The 24,378-nt window shown below is 38.4% G+C and overlaps 1 protein-coding gene across 1 annotated transcript in view; it reads left to right on the plus strand.

Annotated features, from left to right (window-relative positions):
• SCP2 (sterol carrier protein 2) overlaps positions 1–23,865 on the plus strand; it is a 76,782-nt gene extending 52,917 nt beyond the window's left edge. The window contains exons 13-16 of the mRNA XM_004679021.2: positions 8,195–8,288; positions 12,347–12,476; positions 20,016–20,095; positions 23,284–23,865. Of these exons, the coding sequence (XP_004679078.1) occupies positions 8,195–8,288; positions 12,347–12,476; positions 20,016–20,095; positions 23,284–23,379 (400 nt within the window). The 3' untranslated portion in view covers positions 23,380–23,865. The remainder of the gene's footprint in view (positions 1–8,194; positions 8,289–12,346; positions 12,477–20,015; positions 20,096–23,283) is intronic.
• The last annotated feature ends 513 nt before the right edge of the window (positions 23,866–24,378 follow it).

A 24,378-nucleotide genomic window follows, 5' to 3' on the forward strand; every position in this document is an offset into this window, starting at 1 on the left:
CCATTCTGTCTCTGGTGAAGCCTCTCACCGCCCCTGAGCCTCTGGCCTGCACCCCAGTTCTGTATGCACAAATAAATAAATCTTAAAAAAAAAAATTCCATGTATACTTTGGGTCAATCCTTATTGACACCCCTATTCTCTAGCCACTTGCAACCAGAAATCCAATCTGTTTGCTGCCCCTAATGAGTTTTCTGTTTTCCCCTCTCAAAAATACCATGTAAATGAATTAAAAAGGACTTTGAGTCTGCCTTATTTCACTAAATATAACTCATTTGAGGTTCTTTCATTTTATGGTGTATCAGTAATTTCTCCCCTTTTTATTGAATACATTATATTCAACATTGAACTTACTGAATATAGTATATTTTATTGAACATGTTATATTCATTATGTGCCTGTACCATAGTTTATCCATTCGTTGGTTGAGGCATATTTGAATCACTCTGGTTTTTTTAAAAAGTGAAATAATCTGAGTTGGCTTTAAAGTTTAATAGGTGAAAACCTTAAGCTATTTAGAAAGCTAGAGGTAAAAGATTCCACGTAATACTACAGTTGTATGAGTATTATAAACAAGGACTAGAAGAAACAATGTGGAACAGTAAATATGGACAACTTGGAGTAGTGGGACTGTAGGTGACTAGCTCTATTTCTAACTTTCTGTTTTAATTAGGATCCTTTATTTTGACATAATTTCAAATATGCAGAGAAAAATTACAAATTATATGTCAGTGTGAACTCTTAAGTTTGTACTTTATTTAAAGGGTTGCTATCTGGGGCCTCCTTGGTGGTGCATGGTGTTACATCTCAACACCATGAAGCAGTTGGCAGCCACTGCAGCACAAGTTTGATGCCCGGCCAGGGAGCTGACCCATATGGCACAGCCGACTTCTCCTGTCTTGCCCCCTGTGTTCCCCTCAGCAATGTACTTCAGTTAGTTCACTGCTTCCCACTCTCTCTGGTGAATCCTCTCATCCCCATTCCTCTCTATGCATGAATATACTCCAGCTCTTGTATGCCTAAATAAATAAATCTTTTAAAAAATAAAGGATTGCAGTCCATTAATATCATTTATCTTGATGTTCGAAATATCCTTGCTTTGGTCATTGGGAGTCCCTTTTAGCTGACTCTTATTGTCTCATGATTCCCTTTAGTATTTCATTTACTTTATAGCTCAAGAAGATGGCCTAAAAAGCATGGGACAGAAAACAAACCCCTGAAACCTGACTGCAGAACTGGTGCTACCAGAGGGAGAGGAGGAACCAGAGAGGGGAAGGAGCCCTTTGGTGTTTTGATGGTGGTGTGGTATATAACTTACCATTGAAGAGCTGTCTTAAAATAGACATGGTGTTGCAAACCAACATCACCTCGATTAAAAGAAAAATTCATTAAAAAAAAAAGAAGAAGATAGTTTAGGCTACTCTATGCATTGTATGTCCCAGCTCAAGGATTGATCATTTCTCCAGGAACCCTGGTTCATTTTAATGGAAAATGGTATTTAGAAACCATATGTGACTGTTAGCTGGATGCTTACTGTTATTACTCCTAGGCATTCTCAATGGACACACACACACACACTATTAATTTTACTTAAAGGAGATATTTAAGGAATACATGCAAAAATCTTCTGTGACTTATATTTGTCTCTAGATTAATGTAGCCACCAATATTCTAACTAGCAGTTAGAGTGAAATTGTGAAGTTACTTAAATGTCACTTGTGTGCTGCACCCCTTTTTTTATAGACTGGAACTATCAGAGACAATGTTAGTCAATGAAAAGAGCACCTCATCAACCTTCCATCACACTGCCTGATTTCAACAGTTTAACTTTACCTTTTCCTCAGTTCAAAAAGAGGGAAAATATTCAGTTCAGGGATTAGAAGAGTAACAAAACATAGCTGGCATACATCGCAGTTTGCATACATCACAGAAATCAGGTTCATTTTTCTATTTCTCTAGTCATGTCTTTGGTTAAGTGTTTGAAAAAAGTTTTATTTATTAAAGGATTTTAATAATCACCTACAGCTTTGGGGAAAAAAGAACATTAACCTTTAATATAGATTAGGGAATATACCCAGCCCACATCTTGGTTAAAGGGGGCATCTGGTCATGCTTTCTGGTATTTTCTTGTGAAGTTTCATTTTTTGACTTTAAACACTTAGCTCTTTGACTGGATTTCTGTCCATGATGGGACCATGTACCTGTTCTGTGGTTTGCTTAGTACAAATGAACCTTATTTTTGCACTGTCCAACTATCTCTCAATAGAACTGAGTGTTGGTAAAATATTACATGTAGGGATAAAAATTTGATTGAAGTGGAGTTGTCTATATTTTTCCTAAACTAAGAATAACTATTATTTGAAAAATTACTATTTTTTAAAAGACTTTATTTATTAATTTTTTTTGTAGAACTGTGGTATAGGCCAGAGGTTTTGGGGTGGGGGTGTGAGAGAGGATTCACCAGAGACAGAGTGAGGAAAAGAACAGGCAGATTTACTGAAATCTGCTAAGGGGAGCAATGGGAGAGACAGGAGAGGTCTGTTGTAGCTATTATAGGTGGGTCAGCGCCCTGGCTGGGGATCAAACTCAGGTTGCTGCTGTGGGCCATTGTGATGATAGTGCTAAGACTTAACCCCTAGGCCACTAAGGATAGCCTGAAAGATTGTTTTTTTAAAAAGATTTATTTATTTATGCATACAGATCTGGGGTACAAGCCAGAGGTGCAGGGGCAGTGAGAGGACTCACCGAGACAGAGTGGGGAGCAGAACATGCAGATCGACAAAGTACACTGCTGAGGGGAGCAGGGACGGGTAAGGAAAGGTCTGCCGCACCATGTGGCCACCTCCGGGCAGGGATCGAACTCACGCTGAAGTGGATTTAGCTTCTTAGTGCTGTAATTTTAACCTGCTGCGCCACCAAAGAGGGCCCCTGAAAGATTATTTATTATTATTTTTTTAAAATTTATTTATTTGTGCATACAGAACTGCGGTACAGGCCAGTGGCTCAGGGGCGGCGAGAGGCTTCACCAGAGACAGAGTGAGGAGCAGAACAGGCAGATCTACGAAGTACACTGCTGAGGGGAGCAGCGGGCGGGTCAGGAGAGGTCTGCCACGCCATGTGGTCACATCCGGGGCAGGCGGGAAGTGAACTATGCGGAAGTGGCTTTAGCTTCTTAGTGCTGTGCTTTAACCTGCTGTTCCACCAGGGAGGGCCTGAAAGATTATTTTTAACAGCTTTATTGAAACATAATGCACATGCCATATAATTCATCCATTTTTTGATTGTTTGACTTTATTTTTTTTAATTTGTGTTTTATCTTTTTTTTTTTTTTGTTAAGATTTATTCATATAGAACTGGGGTACAGGCCAGAGATGCAGAGGGTGAGAGGATTCACCAGAGACAGAGTGGGGAGCAGAACAGGCAGATGGATGAAGTACACTGCTGAGGGGAGTAGCGGGCAGGTCAGGAGAGGTCTGCCGCGCCATGTGGACTCCTCCGGGGCAGGCGGGAATCGAACTCATGCGGACGTGGCTTAAGCTTCTTAGTGCAGTGCTTTAACCCGCTGCGTCACCAGGGAGGGTCCAGTGTGTTTTATCTTTTTATTTTCATACATCATCGTAGTGCCTATAGTTCTGCCATCATATCAGCTGTGAGCCATCACCATATTCCTTTGGGTTCTTTCCTCCCCTGTGTTGTCATTCCCCCCCCCCCCAACATTTTAAGTAGACATTCAGTGTTTTTTTTTAATATATCACAGCTGTGCTATTACCATCAAAATTAACCTTAGAACATTTTCTCACCCCTTAAAAGAAACATGTATTCACTAGCAGTCACTCTCCAATCCCTCTTCCTTCAGACTCTGGCAACCTGAAATCACTTTCTATCTCTACAGATTTGTCTTCTCTGGACATTTCATATTGTATTAGGTCTTTTGTGACTGCTGCTTTCTTTTAGCATAATGTTTTCAAAGTTCACCCATGTTGTAGGGATGAATATAGCAGTTCATTCCTTTTCATGGCTAAATAATATTACATTGCGTGGAGTCTGAGTTATTCATATCTTTGTCAACATTTGTTATTGTCTTTAATTTTAGCCATCTCTAGTGGGTGTGAAGTGATACCTCATTGTGGTTTTGATTTGCATCCCTCCAAAGATTAATTATGTAAAGCATCTTTTCATGTGCTTATTGGCCATTTGTATATCTTTCTTGGAGAAATACCTAGAGCTTTTGGCTGTTTTTTAATTGGGTTATTTCTCTTCTTCTTTTTGAATTTTAATATTTCTTTAACAACCATTTTTTGAGGTCCTGTAACACACTCAGTACTTGCACTTCTTTGCTTAATCCTGAAAAGATTGATGATTACAATTAAATCAGCTTATCTAAAAAGTCTTAAGTGGTTTTGATCAAGATTCTAACCCTCATCTGTCCGAGTCTAAAGCCCCTGTTTAGTTGGTTACTCTGTGCTGCTGGTCTTGTTATTGACCAAACCAGGTGATATCCCTTGAGCTCAGAAAACCAGACTCTGAACCATGAAGTTGTTTCCATAAAGAAAGTGTTCTGTTAGTGTTCCTGACAAGGCAACTTGTCAGGAGGACAGCAGAGTCAGTAGTCAGAAAAGACTGCTCTTCTAATGGCAAGATTAGGAAGATTATACAGGAAAGAAAGGAATATGGGAACATGCAGGAGTAGGGAGAGTTTCTTCATCCTTGGGTCCCTGGGTGCTAGGAAGTCTAGGGCTGGTCAATCATAAGACTATTGACAATATGAAACCACTGCAGGCATTTTTCAGGTGCTGATGTTATCAGCATACTTGGAAGAAACAAATATCTCATTAAGCATTAGGCAGAGTGTCACCATCATGGCCCTGAAGAATGCAGTACAAGGGCTTCTCACAATGGGGTGGTCATATTTCTGGTTCAGGCCTGACCACAATCTGATCGCTGTTAAAGCAATGCCTGCATTCTAAAGTTTAGATTTTAGAATGAAACCTGCAAGAAATGTAGAGGGAATTCATACACGTAATAGGAGATACAATTGTTAAGGGGAAGGATGTCCTAAAGGAACTCCGCAGAGTCTTGTGGACTCCACCCCCTACTCCAGCTTTCTGGACTCTACCCTCTACTCCAGAATTTGTTTTGTAATAAAAGAACTTTGTATATAAAGAAGTCAAGAGAAGCATCCTTTTGTAATGTGAGTAATCTCTTTTCCATGTAAAGGGTAGAACACATCAAATAAATTGCAAGGACTGAGGGACTAGAAAATATTGACGAAAACCTTACATGTTAACTATTTTTCTAATCTGGATGAAAAATTGGGTGCTCATTAGCTCAATGAGCTTTCCGAACCAAACAAGGTGAAAAGGCATCTCTGACCAATGGGAACTTACTGTCTGGACTCCACCCCATACAGTACAGGTCTTCCTTGACTTATGATAGTACTATATACTGATTAACCACCCTAATTTGAAACTATATCTTAAATTTGAAAGCATTAGCAACACAATCCACTGTAGAGTATCAGTTGTTTATTTTCACATCTTGGACCGACGGGATCTTTGGCTCATCGTCATGAGAGTACTGCACTACATATTGCTAGCTGGGGAAAAGATTTCTATCACTTCAAGACTTCTATCTCCTTTTTACTGGCTCGTTGCTGTCATCAAACATGTTTCACGTGTCAGTCTTAAAACAAAAACAACATTCCTTAATACCACACTCCTCAAGAAACCACTTCATTTAACTGTTCCTCTAAAAGTAATGTACAAAAGAGCCACCATCACTTTCCTCTCTTATTCACTCTTCACACTCTTCACTATAATCTGCCTCTGCCACTTCCTTAAAACTGCTTTTATCAAAGTCACCTGTACTTTTCCATGTTGCCAAATCCAGAGGTCATTGACCTTCAGCAGCATATGGTCTAGTTTACTCCTCCTTCCAGGATTCTTTCTCCTCTCTCAGACTCTTCTGGTTTTCCTCTTGCATCACTGTCTTCTATTTTTTCCCTCCCAGATCTCTGATAGTGGGGTTCCACAAGATGTTTTCTAAAACTCTCTTTTTCTGTAACTCCTTCAAGGTGAACTTACCGATTTTGCATGAATTTAAATGTATTTTTTTAAAGATTTATTTATGCATACAGAATTGGGGTACAGGTCGGAGGTTGCAGGGGCAGTGAGAGGCTTCACCCGAGGCAGAGTGGGGCGTAGAAAAGGCAGATCAACAAAGTACACTGCTGAGGGGAGCGGGCGGGTCAGGAATGGTCTGCCGCATCAGACCATGTGAGTCACCTCCGGGGCTGGGATCAAACTCATGCTGAAGGGGCTTTAGCTTCTTAGTGCTGTGCTTTAACCCGCTGCGCCACCAGGGAGGGCCCGAATTTAAATATTTTATGCTAAGGAATACACTCACTTTATCTCCAGTTAGACTTTTCTGACTCTCATAGCTAGACTTTCATACCTAACTGCCTTCTTGTTTCACAGATACCTTATACTTAATATTCCTAATGTGGAACTTTGATTGTTCTTCTCCCTACATTCTTCTTCATCCCAATAAATGGCATTGCTGTTCCCTCAGTTAATCAGGCCTACTCTGAGTCATACCTGCCCTTTCTCTCTTCTACCTTCATGCACCCTCATTTCCAGCAAGGTCTACAGAATTGATCACAGAAATACATTTTGAAGCTACATCCTTCTCGCCATGTCTACTGCAGATTACCACATTGTAGTCAAGACTACTATCACTTCTGAACTATTGAAATATTCTAATCCCTCTCCTTACCTCTTTTACACACAGGAGTCCATTTAATTCTTTAAAATCATTGACACTCTCCACTTTCTTCCATTCCTCCCCACCAGAGGTACACAAAGATGAGGTAGACTGCTTAGAATCATATAGATGTGAGTAGAAGAAACCTTTGGGATCCTCACCCTGGTTATAAAGACTGTTCTTCCACAGCAGGCCATTAACTATAATTGTTTCTTAAGTATCAAACAACCAGTAGGCAGGTGGTCATTAAATTTGTATCTTATATTACAGGTAAATAATACATCTTGACTCCAACCTCTACTTACTCCTTATTCCCTTACAGTTCTGTCCTAATTACCAGCATCTCTTGCCTGAACTACTGCAGTTAACATCTTTACTGTCTCTCCTGACTCCCACTTGCTCCTTTACAGTCCATTTTTTCCAGCTGGCAGCCAGATTTAATTTTTAAAACATGTAAAGTGGATCATGCCATTCTCCAGTTTATACTCTGTAGTTTTTCTTATTATATGGAAAATAAAGTCCAAACTGACCATAACCTATGAACCCTCTTGATATGTTGTCCTGCCTGTTTCTGTGACCTTCTATTCCTTTGCTTTGGTCCAGCCATACTGACCTGATAGTTCCCAGAAATGCTAAGGTAGTTTCTTTTCTTTTGTTTTTTAAAGATTTTTAAAATTTATTTATGCATTCAACAACTGGAGTATAGGCCAGAGGTGTGTGCTGTGAGAGGATTCACCAGAGGCAGAGTGGAAGACAGGACAGGTGGATTGACTGAAATATACTGCTGAGGGGAGCAGTGAGTGAGACAGAGGAGGACTGCTGTGGGTTAGTTCCCTGGCTGGAGATCAGACTCATGCTGCAGTGGCTGATGATAGCTTGATAGCACTGACTTTAAAACCTGTACTGCCAGGAAGGCCCCCAGTTCCTGCAACCTAGAGCTGACTTTCCCACATAAATCTTTGCATGACTATCTCATTTTACATAATTTAAGAACTAATTTAAACATCACCTTCTCAAGAGGCCTATTTGATCAGGCTAGTTAAAATAGGATATCTGACACAAATAAATCTACTTTATCTTTTTCACCTTATTTACTTTCTTCATAGTAACTATGTTTCTACTTCTTTCTTCTTCTTTTGCTTGGTTTGTGTATCTTCTCCATTAATATAAATAAGCTTCATTAAGGGTAGTTTCTGTGGTTTACCTTTGTCTCAGGAGAGTTGCCTAGCACTTAGGTAGCATTTATTATGTGGTTAAAAAAAAAAAAGGGAAGAAAAGCTTAATTGTTCTATGGGCTTAATATAAGTTTCTTCTGGATAAGACTTCTAACATCCCTTCTTAGTGTTTCTGAAAATCACTATATAGATGTTGAAAGACCTAGTATCTGTCTGGCTCCATTAAATAAAATTTATTATTTTCTTCCTCCATTCTATAGAACTCGTCAAGTTGTGGCAGTTCCAACCAGCTCTGCAGTTGATGGATTTAAGGCAAATCTTGTATTTAAGGAGATTGAGAAGAAGCTTGAAGAGGTAAATACGATTTATATAAAATATTACCAAGGAGGTCCTTGGCTGAGGAAGCTATTGCCTTACATATAACTTCAGGTATTGTCTTGAAGTAGTACAGTTGAAAATTTATATTAATTCACTAAGCACTCAGTATATTTTCAATTTCTGAGTATCTATTACATCTTTCTTGTAAGTCTGGTAAGACTGCCTTCCAGAGATATATAAATCTCTAGATTTGAGTTATTTAGAAAACTATTGCAAAATACTGTTAAAACAATAACATTGGAGAAAGGTTATAAATTATTTTTGCTCTTTTCTCAGCCCTTTCTTTGTCAGGGAGATAATAATTATCGACAAGGTTCATATGTAAAGATATTAATTTCTGTGTGTGTGTAATTTCCTTCTGAGTTAAAATAATTTACTTAAAATCATTCAGAAGAAGAATTTTCACAACTATTTTGAAAAAGAAATCTTTTATGCTTAACTTTTTCAAAGTAGTTTTAAGTGTTTTTTCTTACAGTATGCTTGATGCTCAATTAGGAAAACATACTATATAGACGCATAAAAAAGAATTTTTCGATCTTTTGAAATGCCACTTAGAAGTTCACTAAATTGTTAACAGTGGTGTTGACATTCTTTCAGACATCTCTCTGTGTAGCGGACATAACAATTTTATGAAACTAGGATCATTCAGTATATTTGGGTGTTTTTTCTTTTTTTAAGATTTATTTATTCATACAGAACTGGGGTACAGGCCAGAGATGCGGAGGGTGAGAGGATTCGCCAGAGACAGAGCTGGGAGCAGAACAGGCAGATCAACAAAATACACTGCTGAGGGGAGCAGCGGGCGGGTCACGAGAGGTCTGCCTCGCCATGTGGATCTCTTCAGGGCAGGCGGGGATCGAACTCATGTGGAAGTGGCTTAAGCTTCTTAGTGCTGTGCTTTAACCTGCTGTGCCACCAGGGAGGGCCTATATTTGGGTTTTAAAAAGCTATACTACAAGTGCAAATCTATTTTATGTACAATAATTCTTGATGGGTAGTAATCATAATAAAGCTCTTCAGTCAGACTTAACTGTTTCAAACTTAAAGTTACCTTGGGATTTCATCATTGGTTTTAATTTTGAGGCCAACAAGGCACTGTTGCAGCCAGTCACACAATTCCAATTACATATCTATTAAAGTGAACAAAGTGGGCTGAAATAAGAAAAGGATTCAGAACACTTAAGCCATGTGTTTCTGTTAGAGCTACAACATGAAAAGCAAACGTTGTACATATCTTGTACAATTTCCAAACTTAATAACAATTCATGAAAGCCTCTGTTCTTCACCCTTTCTCCACTGCTATGTTGCCTGGTTTTAAAAAAAAAAAGTCTTTGCCTATCTAGTAGGGAAATACATTCTTCTTACTGTTTTTTTTTTTTAAATTTCTTTCATTACAAGTGTCCAATATGATGAACTTGGACTCTATAAGGACTCAGAAATTTTATATATATTTTTTTATGCCATTAGTATTTGCCTACAGAGCAATCCATAGGATAGTTGTTGTTAAATTGCTGCATTGTTTTCAGTGTTATTCTGTCATTTATAAAGAAACCAAATACAAATAGAAAGTATCCCCAATATGAGGAAGGACTATATATCATTGAATACTTCTTTATTGAGATGAACCAAGCAGTGCTGTTTTTAATTTCAGTCTTCTTTAACTTTGCAAATGTATGCCTTTTGCTCCCATTTTACTTCATTTTTCCTCCCTCAATAACCTCCCTCCCATAGGCCTTGTCCCTTGTTTCTTTTTCTCCTTCCCACGATTGTCAATTTCCTGTTTGTAGGACTAGAAAGTGAAAGTCTTGGACCCTTTTGTCAATTCATACATTTTCTGCCTTAGCAAATGAAGCCTGGCAGGAGATTTTATTTCTACTTTTGTCTTTGTTAGCAATACCCCATTGCCTTTCTTTGAATCTGTCTTAATTTTTTTGTTCCTATTAAGTTTACAGCAGGACCTATTCCATGACCTTTTGCCTACTCAGACAGAAGTGCTTCTTTACTGAAGGAGGCATTTAGAACATTTCTTAGTATTAATGATCTCCAGTTTCACAACTATTGCATATTTTCTTTCCTTTTGTAATTCCCCTATTCCTTATCCTCTTTCACTTCAATTAAAAATGTTTTCTTGAAGGATGTGATTTATAAGAGGTTTTGTTGTCAAAAGTAACAGCAGTAGAATATTAATCTTACGTCTGTCTTGAGGTAGAGGGAATTTCTCTCCAAGTATGCAAGCAGGATAAGTGCTTTCTTGCTTTGACTTGGCGTATTCTAGCACTCTATCCTTGAGGCACTAGCAGAGAGAGGATGTGGATGTAGGCAGTCATGAGGCTGCTGGTTCTTGAGTGGCCCGGCATGCCAGTATTATTGATCCATCTTTCTAGATAGTCTCTACAGAAAATTGAGGCCTAAAAAGTTTCAAGGACTAGGGAGAATACTTTGAACTCTTAAAATACTCATTTTATGGTGACAGAAACTTCCCTGCTTTTATAGACTAAAGTTTGGAATGTTGATACGACCTACTTTGATGTATGATATTGTCAAATGGAAAGAACATTGAACTTAGAGTTAAATCAGCCTGTGATTGTGTTCTGGTTGTACTGCTTACTGGCCCTCAGGGGACATAATGGAAAGAGAGATATGAAAAAAAAATTTCCAGAAAAAAATAACAGATTTAGTAAGAAACATGGTACATGTGCAAAGGCCTTGTAAAATGTCCAGTGCATATAGAAAAGTCTCTCCAAAGAGTTAACTTGTAAGCGAGACTTGATTGATGAGGTAGGGATGAAAATGGAGGATAGGAGGTGAGTATCCCAGGACAAGGCATCAGCAAAGACATGGAGGCTAAAAGAAATTGGCCACATATATATCTTTATATAATTCAAAGTGATCAGTAGTTTTTTTTAACATGTATATATATTTTCACTTATACATACAAGAACTCGGTGTGGAGTTGAGAAGATTCATCAGAGACAAAATGGAAAACAGAACAGGCAGATCTACCAAAATACACTGCGGAGGGGGCTAACAGGGGAAACAGAGGAGGTCTGCACTGCCATTTGGGTCAGCTCCCTGGCTGGGGACTGAACTCAGGCCATAGTGGATGTAGTGTGATGGCATTGAGACTTAACTCCTGTGCCACCAGGGAAGCCCATGTCAATTTTATTCAAAGTTAATTTTAAGATAATTTGAACATTACTTCAAGGGAAGGCAAAGTAGAGAATTTTTCTTTCACTGTCAAATTCTAACAGTCATTTTGGTTTCTTGGTATTACCAGAAAATATTGGCAGTTGATTCTAAGCACTATGATGATACCTTTCAGGTTATCATCGTAGTGCTCATAGTACATTGCCATCATTTATTCCTCTAACACCTATTGTGCTGGTCACTGTTCCAACCAATAAACATTTCAGTAATAAAAGAGGAAACAGAATGAGAATAAAAGGGAGAGGAAGGAGGAAGAAAGGAAACCAACCTACAGAGATATGGATCTAAGGTTACTTTCTTCTGTTGTTAGTCTATTGTCATTTCCCAGGATTCAAAAGTAAGTGGTAGTGATATATTACATATATACTTATTTATATTTATCCAGAAAATGAGTTAATTAAGAAAAAAAGGCTTGTGATCTCAGAACCACTTATGTTCTTATCGTGGGAAACCAAAAGTATAAGTAAAGGAACTTATCTGCTTAAAGGTGGGGAGTAGTGGGAACTTCTACATTTCTAGAGGGCCAGAGTGACTCTTTCAGAAGTTACTGAGACAAATTTAGGCTATTCTGTTTGAAAATGTTGCGCTCCCATCCTTAACTCTCTCTTTCTAGTTGTGTCCAGAAAGCCATTTTTTCAGCAAAGATTCAGCAGATGAGGAAGTTGTTGCCTTTCAGAATTTTCTTGGTAAAAGATTCTAAGGGCGCTCAAGGATTGCCTGCTGGCCCAGCTGTTCACGTCATGTATCTATTTAAACATTCAGTTTGTTTGGGGGAAAAGCCAGCAAAATGAACGTAATATAATTCCTGATGTTATTTTTCTTTCCAGGAAGGGGAACAGTTTGTGAAGAAAATTGGTGGTATTTTTGCCTTCAAAGTGAAAGATGGCCCTGGGGGTAAAGAAGCCTCCTGGGTGGTGGATGTGAAAAACGGCAAAGGATCAGTGCTTCTTAACTCAGGTCAGTACCATAGTGTCTCAGAGGAACACTGTCAGTTCACAAAGGAAAGCAGGCGTCTGCTTTGGTGCTCCCAGAAGGACTAGCTTCAGAGGGATGGGACTTTGTTAAAGAACTAGTGAATCTTTGTCTACAGGAACAGGCCACTGCTGCTCTCTCCCAAAGATTGGGAGCCTTATCACAGAGTCACCAATCATTTGCTCTGGGAATTAGACATTCTTGGTTTTGTCTTGGCCTTGTCACTCAGAGATTCTCACATTGAACACATTTAAACTCTCTCAGCCTCAGTATTGTCACCTGTGAATGGGAATAAGAAGTGGTAACTGTTTCACAGGGGTGGTGTGAGGATGAAGAATTACCTTTGAATCTGTAAAGCACCTGGTTCAGTGTGTGGTTATGTGGCTTTCAAAGACTCGTCTAGACTCATTATCTCTACCCCCTTCCATCCCAGTCTTTCTTGTACCCACTCCAGACAGCTTTTGTCCCCTTCACTATTCTAACACTACTTTTGTCAAGGTTGCAATGACTACCATGTTGCTAAATATAGTGGTTAATACCCAGTTCTCATGATAACATTACACTTACAGGCTCTGACCTTTTGGCTCCACCTTCTTGTCCATGTTTCATATTTTCTCATTTCCAAGTCTCTGAATGTTGGAGTCCCCCAGGGTTCAACTTAATTCACACCCTGGGATTCTCATCAAGTCTTAAGCTACACTGATGACACTTAGATTTATATCTCCATGTGATCTCCAGTGTGGACCACCCATGAAATGCCATATATCCAGCTGTTTAACTCACAGATTTTCTTGAATATTTAATAGGTACCCTAAAAGAACGTATTTTATATAAAATGAATTCCTGATCTTCTTCCCATTCCCTTTAATTATGTACTCCTCTCACTGTCTCCCCTTGCTCAGTAAATTGCTCTTCTACCATACCAGTTTCTTAGTCCAAAAACCTTTAAGTCATCATTGGCTTCTCTTTTTCTTAGATTCTCAGCAAATCTGGTCCTCCTCCATTTCCTTGGTCTAAGCGATCATCAGATTTTGGCCTGGACTCCCTGTTTCTATTCTTGCTCCCTGTAGATTCTTTTCTACCAATCAGAGTTATCATTTTAACACTTAAGTCAGATAGTGACCCTCTTCTGCTCAGAGCTTGAAGCTTTCAGAGCACTCAGTGAAAATCAGAGTTACTGGCACATCATCTAGCCCCAGATTTCTCTTGGCACACACTCCCTTACTTGCGCCAGTCATACTGGCCTCTTTATTATTGCTTGATGATGGGGTAGAAAGCAGGGGCTTTCTACTCTTTCTTTTTCCTGGAATTAACTTCCCTCAGTTTCATGGCTTACTTCCTCATTCCTTTTGGTTCTACCAAATGTCACCTTTTCAGTGAGTTGTTCCCTGAACACACTTTTAAAGTCAGACCCTCATTATCATTCCTTATCATCCTTTCTACCTTGTTTCTCTTAATTGAACTTGTTGTCATATGACATGCATAATAATTTACTTATTTGATTATTCCAAATAGGCACTTTGTATTGTAAACTGCATGAAGCCAGAGTATTTTGCCTGTTAGCTTCACTGTTGTCTTCTCAGAGGCTAGTATAAATAAATAACTTAAAAACAAACAGCAGAATAGACAAATGATTAGTAAACATTCAATAAGTGGTAGGTATATTACATGTTGTGATTCTCTTGTTGGAGAAAACCTAATGGCAGTCATATTAGAATATGGTGGATGGGAACTAATTTTGGAAGGCCGAATCCCATACAGTGGACCTTGAATGAGATATAATCCATTAAAACATTTTAAGTAGAAATGGGAAAGACAGTTGTAATTTAGCACAGAAATCAGAGGCAAGAGAGAACATTTGGAAGACAGATGTTCCCATCTAAGTGAGCAGAAAGGATATGAATGTTGGTAGTGAGAAAAAAATGGGAATTGTTACAGGGTCATTGCTCAAGGTGTGTGTGGGGTGAAGTTGATGGAACCTAGGAGCTGTGTAGGAGAAGGTCATCTAACAAAGATGGCAGGGTTCATTCCTGATATGTTATTGAAGATACTCCCAAAGAGAAGATGCTATCAGAGGCACAGGAGGAAGGAAAGTCACCTTCACAAGGAGGATGAATAATTCTTTATCTGAGAGGGGAGATGAGGCATTTCGAGGTAGAGAAGAGATTGGCAGGTTCCAGAGCTTGGAGACATAAGAAAAATTAAAGAGCAGTGTGAGTTACATGGGCTACTGGATCAGAATTCAGATAGGGGAAAAAAATACGGTTCCATTTTATGAACTGTCACTCTAAGGCAGTAATAAGAAGAAACATTGAATGCATCCTCTAGACTAGCTTTTAGAAATGAAAAGAAATTTTGGGAAATATTGCCATTTTTTTTAAGTGATGAAGATTAATAGCTGCTTCAGGATTGTGTTCTGGTATGCCCAGGCAAATGTTAAGGTGATTAAAATTTTTTTCCTCTTATTTTATTATTGGTACTTGTCTTGAAAGATAATATGTGTATGGAAAATTATTACATAATTTCAGAAAAACCTTGTCCTCTGCATAGAGACTTTTCACAATGCTCTGTTCTCACATTTGGTGCCCCATCCCAGACCTGATGGGATTACCCTGGGGCAGGGTAACTTCTGTGGAAACTGATACTTGTTGGCAGTCTGGAGTGGTGAAATAGGGACTTACTCAGTAAAAGCCACCATGGGAAATTGTCAGCTCCTTTTACATCAGCCAACAAATAGCCATTTGTTAGAGACAAGCTACAATAAAGCATTAATAACCTGTGCCAGTATAAACTGGCATCTTAAAGAGAATTGCTGGTTCTCTTGGCATGTATATAGTATTGAACACTTTACTTTTAGTAAAGTAGGACTTACTAAGAACTTGGTAATGATCATGAAGATGGTTATGTTATATTCTAAGAATATTTACTTATATTCTAAGAACTTGGTAATGATCATGAAGATGATGAATTGGTGACAGCCCAGTTAAAACCGAATTGTTGAATGTTTGGATCCTTTCTGTAGCAAGAGAAGCCATAGAACGTAAGAGTTGAAAGTATGAACTTTGGCAGCAGAAATCTTCAGACTTATCTCAGTTACTTACTAGCTGTGTGGGCAAGTTGTTTGACCTCTCTGACCCTGCTAGGGTTGTAGTAAAGATCAAATGAGTCAATATATGTGAAGTGTTCAGTCCAGTAAGAGCTCAGTAAATGCTAACATTACATCAGTAGCAGCAGACTTCACTTTCAGTGATAGGACATTTTCTTAGAACGTTAAGATCGAGTCTATGAATCAACTCTGCCTATCTCAGTTTGCTAGCTATATCTTTACCTGCTCTTTGACGCTATGTATCTACAAGAGAATTGGATTTTTCTTGACTGTGAATCCCTACATTTTCAGGGCTTCCAAGTGATTTTTCTGGTGATACCAGAAATTTTGTTAGAGGCAAAGGTGGATTACCCACTGAATCTCAGTTTCTTAAGGACTATCCCTCAGTTATAATATACATAGTACAAATGTTTTAATTTCCAGTGTTTTAGTTATTTAAGAAAATAGGCATGCTATGCATTACTATTGGCTTGTCAGAAAAATCATGCAAAACAAAAAATGTATCATGACCTTTCAGACAACCCAATACATTTTAATCTGTTTGGGCTATTTTAGTCTGTTTGGGCTGCTATAAGAAAATATCACATATTGGGTAACTTAAAAACAGCAGAAATTTATTTCTCACAGTTCTAGGGGCTCAAAATCAAGGTTCCAGCATTCCTGCCTGATTCATAGCCAGTATCTGCTTGCTGTGGGCTCACATGGCAGAGTGGGCTGTGTGTCTCTCTGGAGTCACTAATCTCATTCATTAGAGCACCATCCTCATCACTTCGCAGAGCCTCACCTACTGACACTATCTCATCAGGTATTAGAACTTCATATGAGTTGAGAGGGGTTACACTGATTCAAGCCATAACATCCGCTCTCTCTTTCATTAAGGCAAGTGATTAGGCCATATGCTGGTAACTCTTTGAGCTCTACGTATCTATTTACTTATTCAACATGTATTTATTGATTGTCCTTTACTCATTTTGGGGGATATAGGAGTGAAAAATACTGACCCTGCACCCATGAAGTTTTCATTCTACTGGTTAAATACAGACAAAAAAAAAAAAAAAAAAACACATGTACAAACAAGTAGGGCAGTTTCAGTAAGTGCAGTAAAGAAAGCTGGCACAGAAGGGTGAGATAGCGCGTGACCAGTTACATTGATTGCCTAGTAAAACATGACTGCTGAAATTTTGATTTTGGTCAAGAATTTCCTTCTCATTGCCCAAGGTGGACATGGCTGAGTTAATAATGAGATTAGTAGAGTTTTTGTTTTTCTGTCTTCTTTTCATTACACTTTGATTATATTAAAAATGAATATTCTTAAAACTTTGTGTTATGTAAGTAATACACACTTAGTGTTAAAGAAATTATAAATCATAGAGAAACAAAGCAAAAAATTAACTCTCCTGTTACCCCACCATTTATATCTAGGATTGACAAATTATGGCCTGTGGACTAAATCTGGCCCACTGCCTGTTTTATTTTGTTGTTTAAGTTTTTTATTGAAGTATAATCTGTAATAGAGGGCTAGAACTGTTTACAAATGAGTATATCTTCCAGACCAAGATGCAAAATCCTGATATTATTCTAGAAGCCCTTTGTGTGCCCCTTCCCACTACTAACCACTCCAAAAAAAAGCACTATCCCAAGTACTATCACCAGAGATTGATTTTATTTATTTTCGACGTTCATATAAATGGAACCATAGAGTCTTTACTTGCTAAGTTCTGGCTTTTACTCAGCATTGTGAGATTCATTAATGTTATTGTATATAGTAATTGTTTTTACCATGTAAATGCCCCAGAACTTATCAGTTCATTCCATGTGTCTTTGCAGTGTTTCCCTTTTTGGGCCTTGTGAATAAAGCTGTTAGGAATATTCTCAGTGTGTCATGTGTGCACATCTGGGTGCACATCTGGACTCATTTCCCTTTGGCATATAACCAGGAGTAGAAATACTAGAGCTTGAGGTACAATATAACCAAACAGTATTTGGATCTGGATAAACCAGTTTCTTTTGCTTCACATTTGTGACAGTATCTGGCATGTCAGTTGTTTTTTCTAAGTCAGGTTCACTGAGGTGAAATTTACAAACAGCAAGGTCTACCCTTTTCAGATTTACTAGTCTATGAATTTAAACAAATGCGAAATCAAGAGATGACATATTTTCATCACCCTAAAAGGTGTCCTCATGTTTCTTTATAGCCTATCCCCTTCTCCTACCCTCAGACCTTGGCAACTGCTAATCTGATTTCTTTCCTTACAGTTTTGCCTTTTCCAAATGCCATGTGAATAGGTCCTAGAGTGTGTAGCCTTTGAGCCTCCTCCCTTTTCACAGAGCCTCTCTTGGGTTGTTTCATGTATCTGCCTGTTCCTTTGTTGCTGAGTAGTTTCACCCGTTGATACATTTTTGGTTTTTTTCTAGCTTTTGGTGATTTGAATGAAGCCACTAAGAATATACAGTCCAGGTTTTAGTGTGGATATAAGTTTAAGAGTGGGATTGTTAGGTCATCTGCCTGTGTGTGTTTTGCATTGGAAGAAGCATGTGGACTGTTTTCTAAAGTGACTGTCCTATGATACGGCTCCTCAGACATCGGACTGACCTTTCTGCCTCATCCTCACCAACATGGGTATTGTCTATCCCATTCCTGCTTTTAATTTCCATTTTCCTCACAGCTAATGAAGTTGAACACTGTTTCATGTATTTTTGGAGGCCCTCTTTTGTGCAGTGCCTTTTTTTTTTTTTTTGCCCATTTTTGTATTTGATTATCTAACCTTTTTAAATTGAGTGGCAGTGTTTTTCAGAATCCTAGATAACAAGGTTTTTGTCAGGTAAATGCATCACAAATGTCTTTTCCCTCTCTGTTCACTGCCTATTTTGAAAATGGTGTTATTGGAACATAGCCACACTCCTTTGTGTTTTATCAGTGGCTGCTTTTGCAGTAAAAGGGCAGGGTTGAGCACAATAGTTGCAAACCTAAAATATTTACTGATCCTTTACAGAAAATGTTTCTTAATCCAGGTCTAAATAACTATTACTTTCCCATTCCCACAAATTTCGTGGCTTAAAACAATGCACACATTTATTACCTCACAATTTCTGCCTTTATTTGACAAAGACCTTGTTATCTAAGTTGACTGCTGACAGCTTAGCTGGACTTATTAAGGACTCATAGAATGCAGTCAGGATGTTGGCTAAAGCTGGGTTCTCATCTGGAGTCTTGACTGGGGAAGGGGATATGTCCAAGATTTCTTTTTAGGTTTTTTTTTTTAAAGATTTATTTATTCATACAGAACTGGGGTACAGGCCAGAGATGCGGAGGGTGAGAGGATTCACCCAGGGACAGAGTGGGGAGCAGAACAGGCAGATTGACGAAGTCCACTGCTGAGGGGAGCAGCAGGCAGGTCAGGAGAGGTCTGCCACGCCATGTGGATCTCCTCGGGGCAGGCAGGGATCAAACTCATGCAGAAGTGGCTTTCAATTCTTAGTGCTGCGCTTTAACCCACTGGGCCACCAGGGAGGGCCATGTCCAAGATTTCTAAGATGTCTGGCGGAATTCATTTCCTTTTAACTGTGAGATAGCTTTAGTGTTTTTATTATTATTATTATTTTCTAAATATATTTGCTTACATTATTCTTCATTTTGTACATTTTTTCATCTTAGTTGTAATGCCTATCGACAGCCCACCACCACTTCGCCCATGTGCCATCACCATCATCCCATGTGCTGTTTCCACCCCCGTTTTTATTGGCTATCATTCCAGAGTCTACCCCCAGCAACTAAATTGGTGTCTTGCCATGTGGTCCTTGCCATATGCAGTTCATGGCATAGTGACTAGTTTATGAGAGTCTGCTACTAGTCTGCTAACATGACATGGTGTAATAAAATCATGTGGCATCCCATCACTTTTGCCACATTCTGTTGGCTAGAAACAAGTCACCGGGCCCGCCCACACTTGAGGGAAAGAGATTACACAGAGGCAAGAATGAACACAAGGGGCAGGGGTCCTGAGGGATCACTTCAGAGTCTGTACAACACAGTAACTGTTATTAATATGTTGATATTTCATCTATACATATGTGATTGAATATCCATTTGTAAGCAAAAATGAGATCATGCAGAATAGTAACAGAATAGTATATATAACTTGAACTTTTTACTAGGTCAGTAAATATAGATCCACATTGCCCAGTAACTGTATTATATTCCATTGCACAAATATACCAACATTAATCAGTTCTCTTGTTAAAAAACATGGTTGCTTGTTATTTATGCCACATTTAACCAGGCTGCCAGAGAAGTACATATTTTCCCAGACTGCTCTAGTACTGGATTTGATTCTGTTGCAGTTAGTGACTTTGGACTAAAATGTCTATATTAAACTAAGCTATTCCCTTTTCTTCTTTTCCTATATATCTTTTTTTAGATAAGAAGGCTGACTGCACAATCACAATGGCTGACTCGGACTTACTGGCTTTGATGACTGGTAAAATGAACCCTCAGTCGGTAAGTATGATGGAACTTATATTTTCTACCAGGGACTTTCAGCCCTTTCTCCTTCACCTTCTGCCTCTGTCTAATTCCATAAAGTGCAAAGAAGTCAGATCTACAAAACTTGATGATCCCCAATGTGTTCATTTAACAAATGGCAAACATTTGTGAAGTAAATGTTTATGTAATTCCAGACACAGGTATTTGTACTGGAAATGCCCCAAAAAATAAGAAAATAGTTCCCATGCTGAGGGCATCCACAATTTGGATTGAGACAGATCTGTAAAAGAGTAAGTGCAGCCAAGGATCCAGGTGCCATGCCTGGCTTTTGGTTAAGGGAAGGTGGAGGAAGGAGCAGCTTTGTCTACCTGGATTCAGAGAAAGTGACACCTGACCTGAATCCTCAGGTGACCAGAAGGCAGCAGTACTCAAATGTAAAGCAGAAACAGTCTAGGTGGAGGGAGCATGGTGGGCAAAGGCATTGCCTTTTACATTTTCTGTGTTTATGCATGCTCTTTTTTTTTTAAAAGATTTATTTTATGTTATTTGTGCATACAAGAACTATGGTACAGGCCAAAGATGCACAGGGTGAGAGGATTGAACCAGAGATAAAATGGGGAGCAGACAGGAGACTGAAATACACTGCTGAGAGGAACAGGGAGGGGGTGAGGAGGGGCAGACAGGAGAGGTATGCTGTGCCATGTGGGTCAGCTCCCTGGCCAGATTGAACTCATGCTGCAGTGGGTGGCAGTAGCTTAATAGCACTGAAACTCTAACCCCTACACCACCAGGGAATCCTTATGCATACTCCTTGTTCCTGGACTGACTTTCTTTGACAAACTCCTTATGTTTCAAAATTAGCTCAGATGTTATCTCCAACCACCTTCTTCTAGTTGTTGGGGTGCTGCAGCTAGTCCCTCTTCTGGACCACTTATGACTGCTAGTTTAGCACTAGTCAGATTATATTATAGTGAGAAATATAATATAATCTTCTTACTCATTAGATTGTGAGTATCTCAAAGGAACAAACCACATGTCTACAAAACTTAGCATGATGCCTTATGGTTTTAGGTTTTTACCATTCTCAGATTCAATTCTGTTTGTTTAAAATGTACTGATCCCTGAATCGTCAAGGATCTTTGTATTCTTCAGTCACACAGTGTTGAACAGACTTGATATAATGAGCTTCTGTTAGCCAGAGAACAAATAAGAAATTAAGATGCTTCTTTTCACTGTAACCTTATTATTTTTGTTGCTTCAGTTTTATTTAGTTTAGTTATGTTCCTGTGGTTCCCTAGTAATTGGATAAAACAATTCAATCTGAATTCCACTCTTACTTCTTTTTAAATACTTTTTCTCAGCAACCAGGCATATTTCAGTTGACATGTTGATGAGTGAGAGAATACCATCTATGATGTTTCAGCTGAATACACACCATTGGCACTGACATTTACACCTTTGGCACTGACATTGAGTCCACCCCAAAAATCTGGACGGAACAGAGGCCTCCAGTATAGGAGCTGGCTGCCATCCTCCTGCCCACCCACTGCTCCTCATCACCGTGCATCCTGCACTTCCTTTGACAGGGTGGGCACACTTCATTTGTCAGCTGCCCTTGTTCTCTCAGTTTTTCTGTTTACCATTTTGGGGAGCAAAGTGTCAACTTCTTTTTCTTGAACACCTGTTAGCACCAAAGGAATTAAAGATAAAAATGACAAATCTTTCTGTTAATGTGCTAATGACCTTCCCTTATGCTCAGTGGAGAATTTGGCTGGAGACCATTAGTGCAGTGGAAATTATAATTTCAGTGTTTGGCTACAGTTAAAACAAAGCAATGTGCTCTCCAGCTCACATGAAGAACACCTAGGAACCAGATTAAAATTAACTTTGTGTTTGCTTGGATTTTCTAAAGCTTAAAGGTTTCATATTTTCCTCATAATAACTTGAAAATAAACAGTCTCTTTTAGTTTAAAAGAGGGAAAGATGGTTTCTCTTCTAGATACTACTTGTCCATATATTTAAAGGATATATGTTAAGTATGTTGTGTTCTGAGACACCTGACCTTTAAGTCATCAGACAGAAAGAAGGTGGCTGTGTGCCATATAAAAAGGAAATATTTAGTTTGTCCAGTTGGAGGCGGGAGAAAAGAAAAAAAAAAGGAATTAGTCACCCTTACCAGAAGGTGTAGGAAAAGCAGAGCTCTGTGCATTCCCATGGGTGAGGTACAAAGAGCTGCTAACTTTTTAATATACTTGCTTAGAAAGCTGTGACTGCCAGATACCTTTTCGCTGTGTCCTCCCTTACTTTCCAAATTGAGTTAAAAGACTGGGATCGTAGCAGGGAAATCATGTTCCCAATTTTGCTGTTGCTCTTAAGTTTTCCCAGGATTCTGTTACATGATAAATTTAGCAAGCATCATGTGATCTAATCCCAGGCAGTTGTTAAATGGAACGAATTGTGGCTCAGCACTTCAGATTGGTTTGATTTCCTTTGCTGAGCCAAAGATGAACACAAGCACCTCGGTCTCAGCAGGCTGCCTGGCCTCCCTGTAGGTAGGAAATTGGTGATATTTCATTTACATTCCATTAGATTCCAAGAGTTTTTAAGGGTGTTATGCCTATGCTTCTTCTCCCAGCAGGCTACTGAAAGTATCCATTTACATTCACAACCTGCATCTAATGTTTTTAAGCAAAATCAGTCTAGTATGAAACCAGTTTACCTGACGTTTAGAAAATGCACTACCTTTTTCGTGGGAGTGGGGTGGTCCAGTGGTCGATGGTAAAGGATTGGGTACTTTGGTGGTAGGTATGGTGTGGTGACATAAATCTGAGGAGTGTTATAAAACAATGTCACCTCAGTTTAAATAGATGGATGGCGGATGGATGGATGGATGGAGATAGATAGGAAGAAAGAAAGGTAGATAGAAAGAAAATATGCTGTCTTTGAGGTAAAGGAGACTCAGTTTTTAAGAGAAGACCGTTGGGAAGATGTGCCTTTGGATTATTGTGTGTTGTGTATTATTGCAGGTCCTTTGAGGAATCTGGTTGGTTTTAAGTCTAGCTCAGAAGCCAAGTTTGCATATTTTGAAGAAGTTTTAGTGACTGGGATAAATAAATGATCTTATACTGAATAGTGTAGAAATATTAACAATCTCAAAACAAAAAAACACCAAGTAATAAACTTAATTTTCTTTTTATTCACAGGCCTTTTTTCAAGGCAAATTGAAAATCACTGGCAACATGGGTCTGGCTATGAAGTTACAGAATCTTCAGCTTCAGTCAGGCAAAGCTAAGCTGTGAAGAACTCCCTTTGCTTACTTTTGAAAATCAAGATGAGATATATAGATATAGAGATATATCCACATATTTTATTGTCATAACTTAGACTGAAAGCACACATTGGCAATAGCATGAGGTTTGTTTTTAAATGGGTGTGCCTGATTCTGTTTTTCCTAAACTGGGTGAATAGAGCCTGATGGTAAACTACTGCTTAGCTGAATTACATACAATTGTGCATTACAAAGTTAATATGGTAATTATGGCTTGGGGTAATATTGAGTTTCAGATAAAATTGGGAACAGCAAAATCCAAAAACTATGTAAACAGAAGCTCTCATTTTGCTTATAAAGTATGTTTAAGAATTATTCTGCTGAAGATTGAGTTTAAGTTTTCCTTGGGAGAACTAGGGAAGAAACAGTATACCAGTAACTGGCTAGGAATTAGTGTTGTACACTTAATGACCTAAATCTATTTTCCATTAATAGTTTTAAAAGTTCTGTACTGGAATTAAAAAAAAAAAGAACTTAAAATATTTGCATTTCATGCCATCAGAAATGGTATTTTATTCTCCAATTAAAATAAATATGATTAGTACTTGGGAGAAAAGACTACAGTTGCACCAGGGCTATTTTTAAAATAAAAATATTTTTAAAATTGATTTCCTTCTGAAAAAGCCAGTATATTAGAGTCATTTAAAAAAAAAAACTGTTAAAAAATATTGAATAAAATTTGCATTGAGATGCACAATCTCATAGTAATTTAATTAAAATTGTAAAGCTCTTGATCCTTTGTATAATTTTCTTTTCTTCATGTAAGTTTAACTATCTACATTTAATTTTTCTATCTTAGTTTTTCTAATACTAATCTTATTTTCCTATAATTTAATAAGATTAGGTAAAATACTACTTTTTGGAAGAATATTTAATTGAAAAATAAAAAAGCTCGTCCTGATCTCCTTTGTTTTTATTGTGTATGTATTTCTCATTCAGGGCTTTCTTTTATTTCTTGTTTGAAAGATTT

The sequence above is a fragment of the Condylura cristata genome, unplaced genomic scaffold, assembly GCF_000260355.1.
Source record: "Condylura cristata isolate star-nosed mole 26May11 unplaced genomic scaffold, ConCri1.0 scaffold00008, whole genome shotgun sequence".
Lineage (NCBI taxonomy): Eukaryota > Metazoa > Chordata > Mammalia > Eulipotyphla > Talpidae > Condylura > Condylura cristata.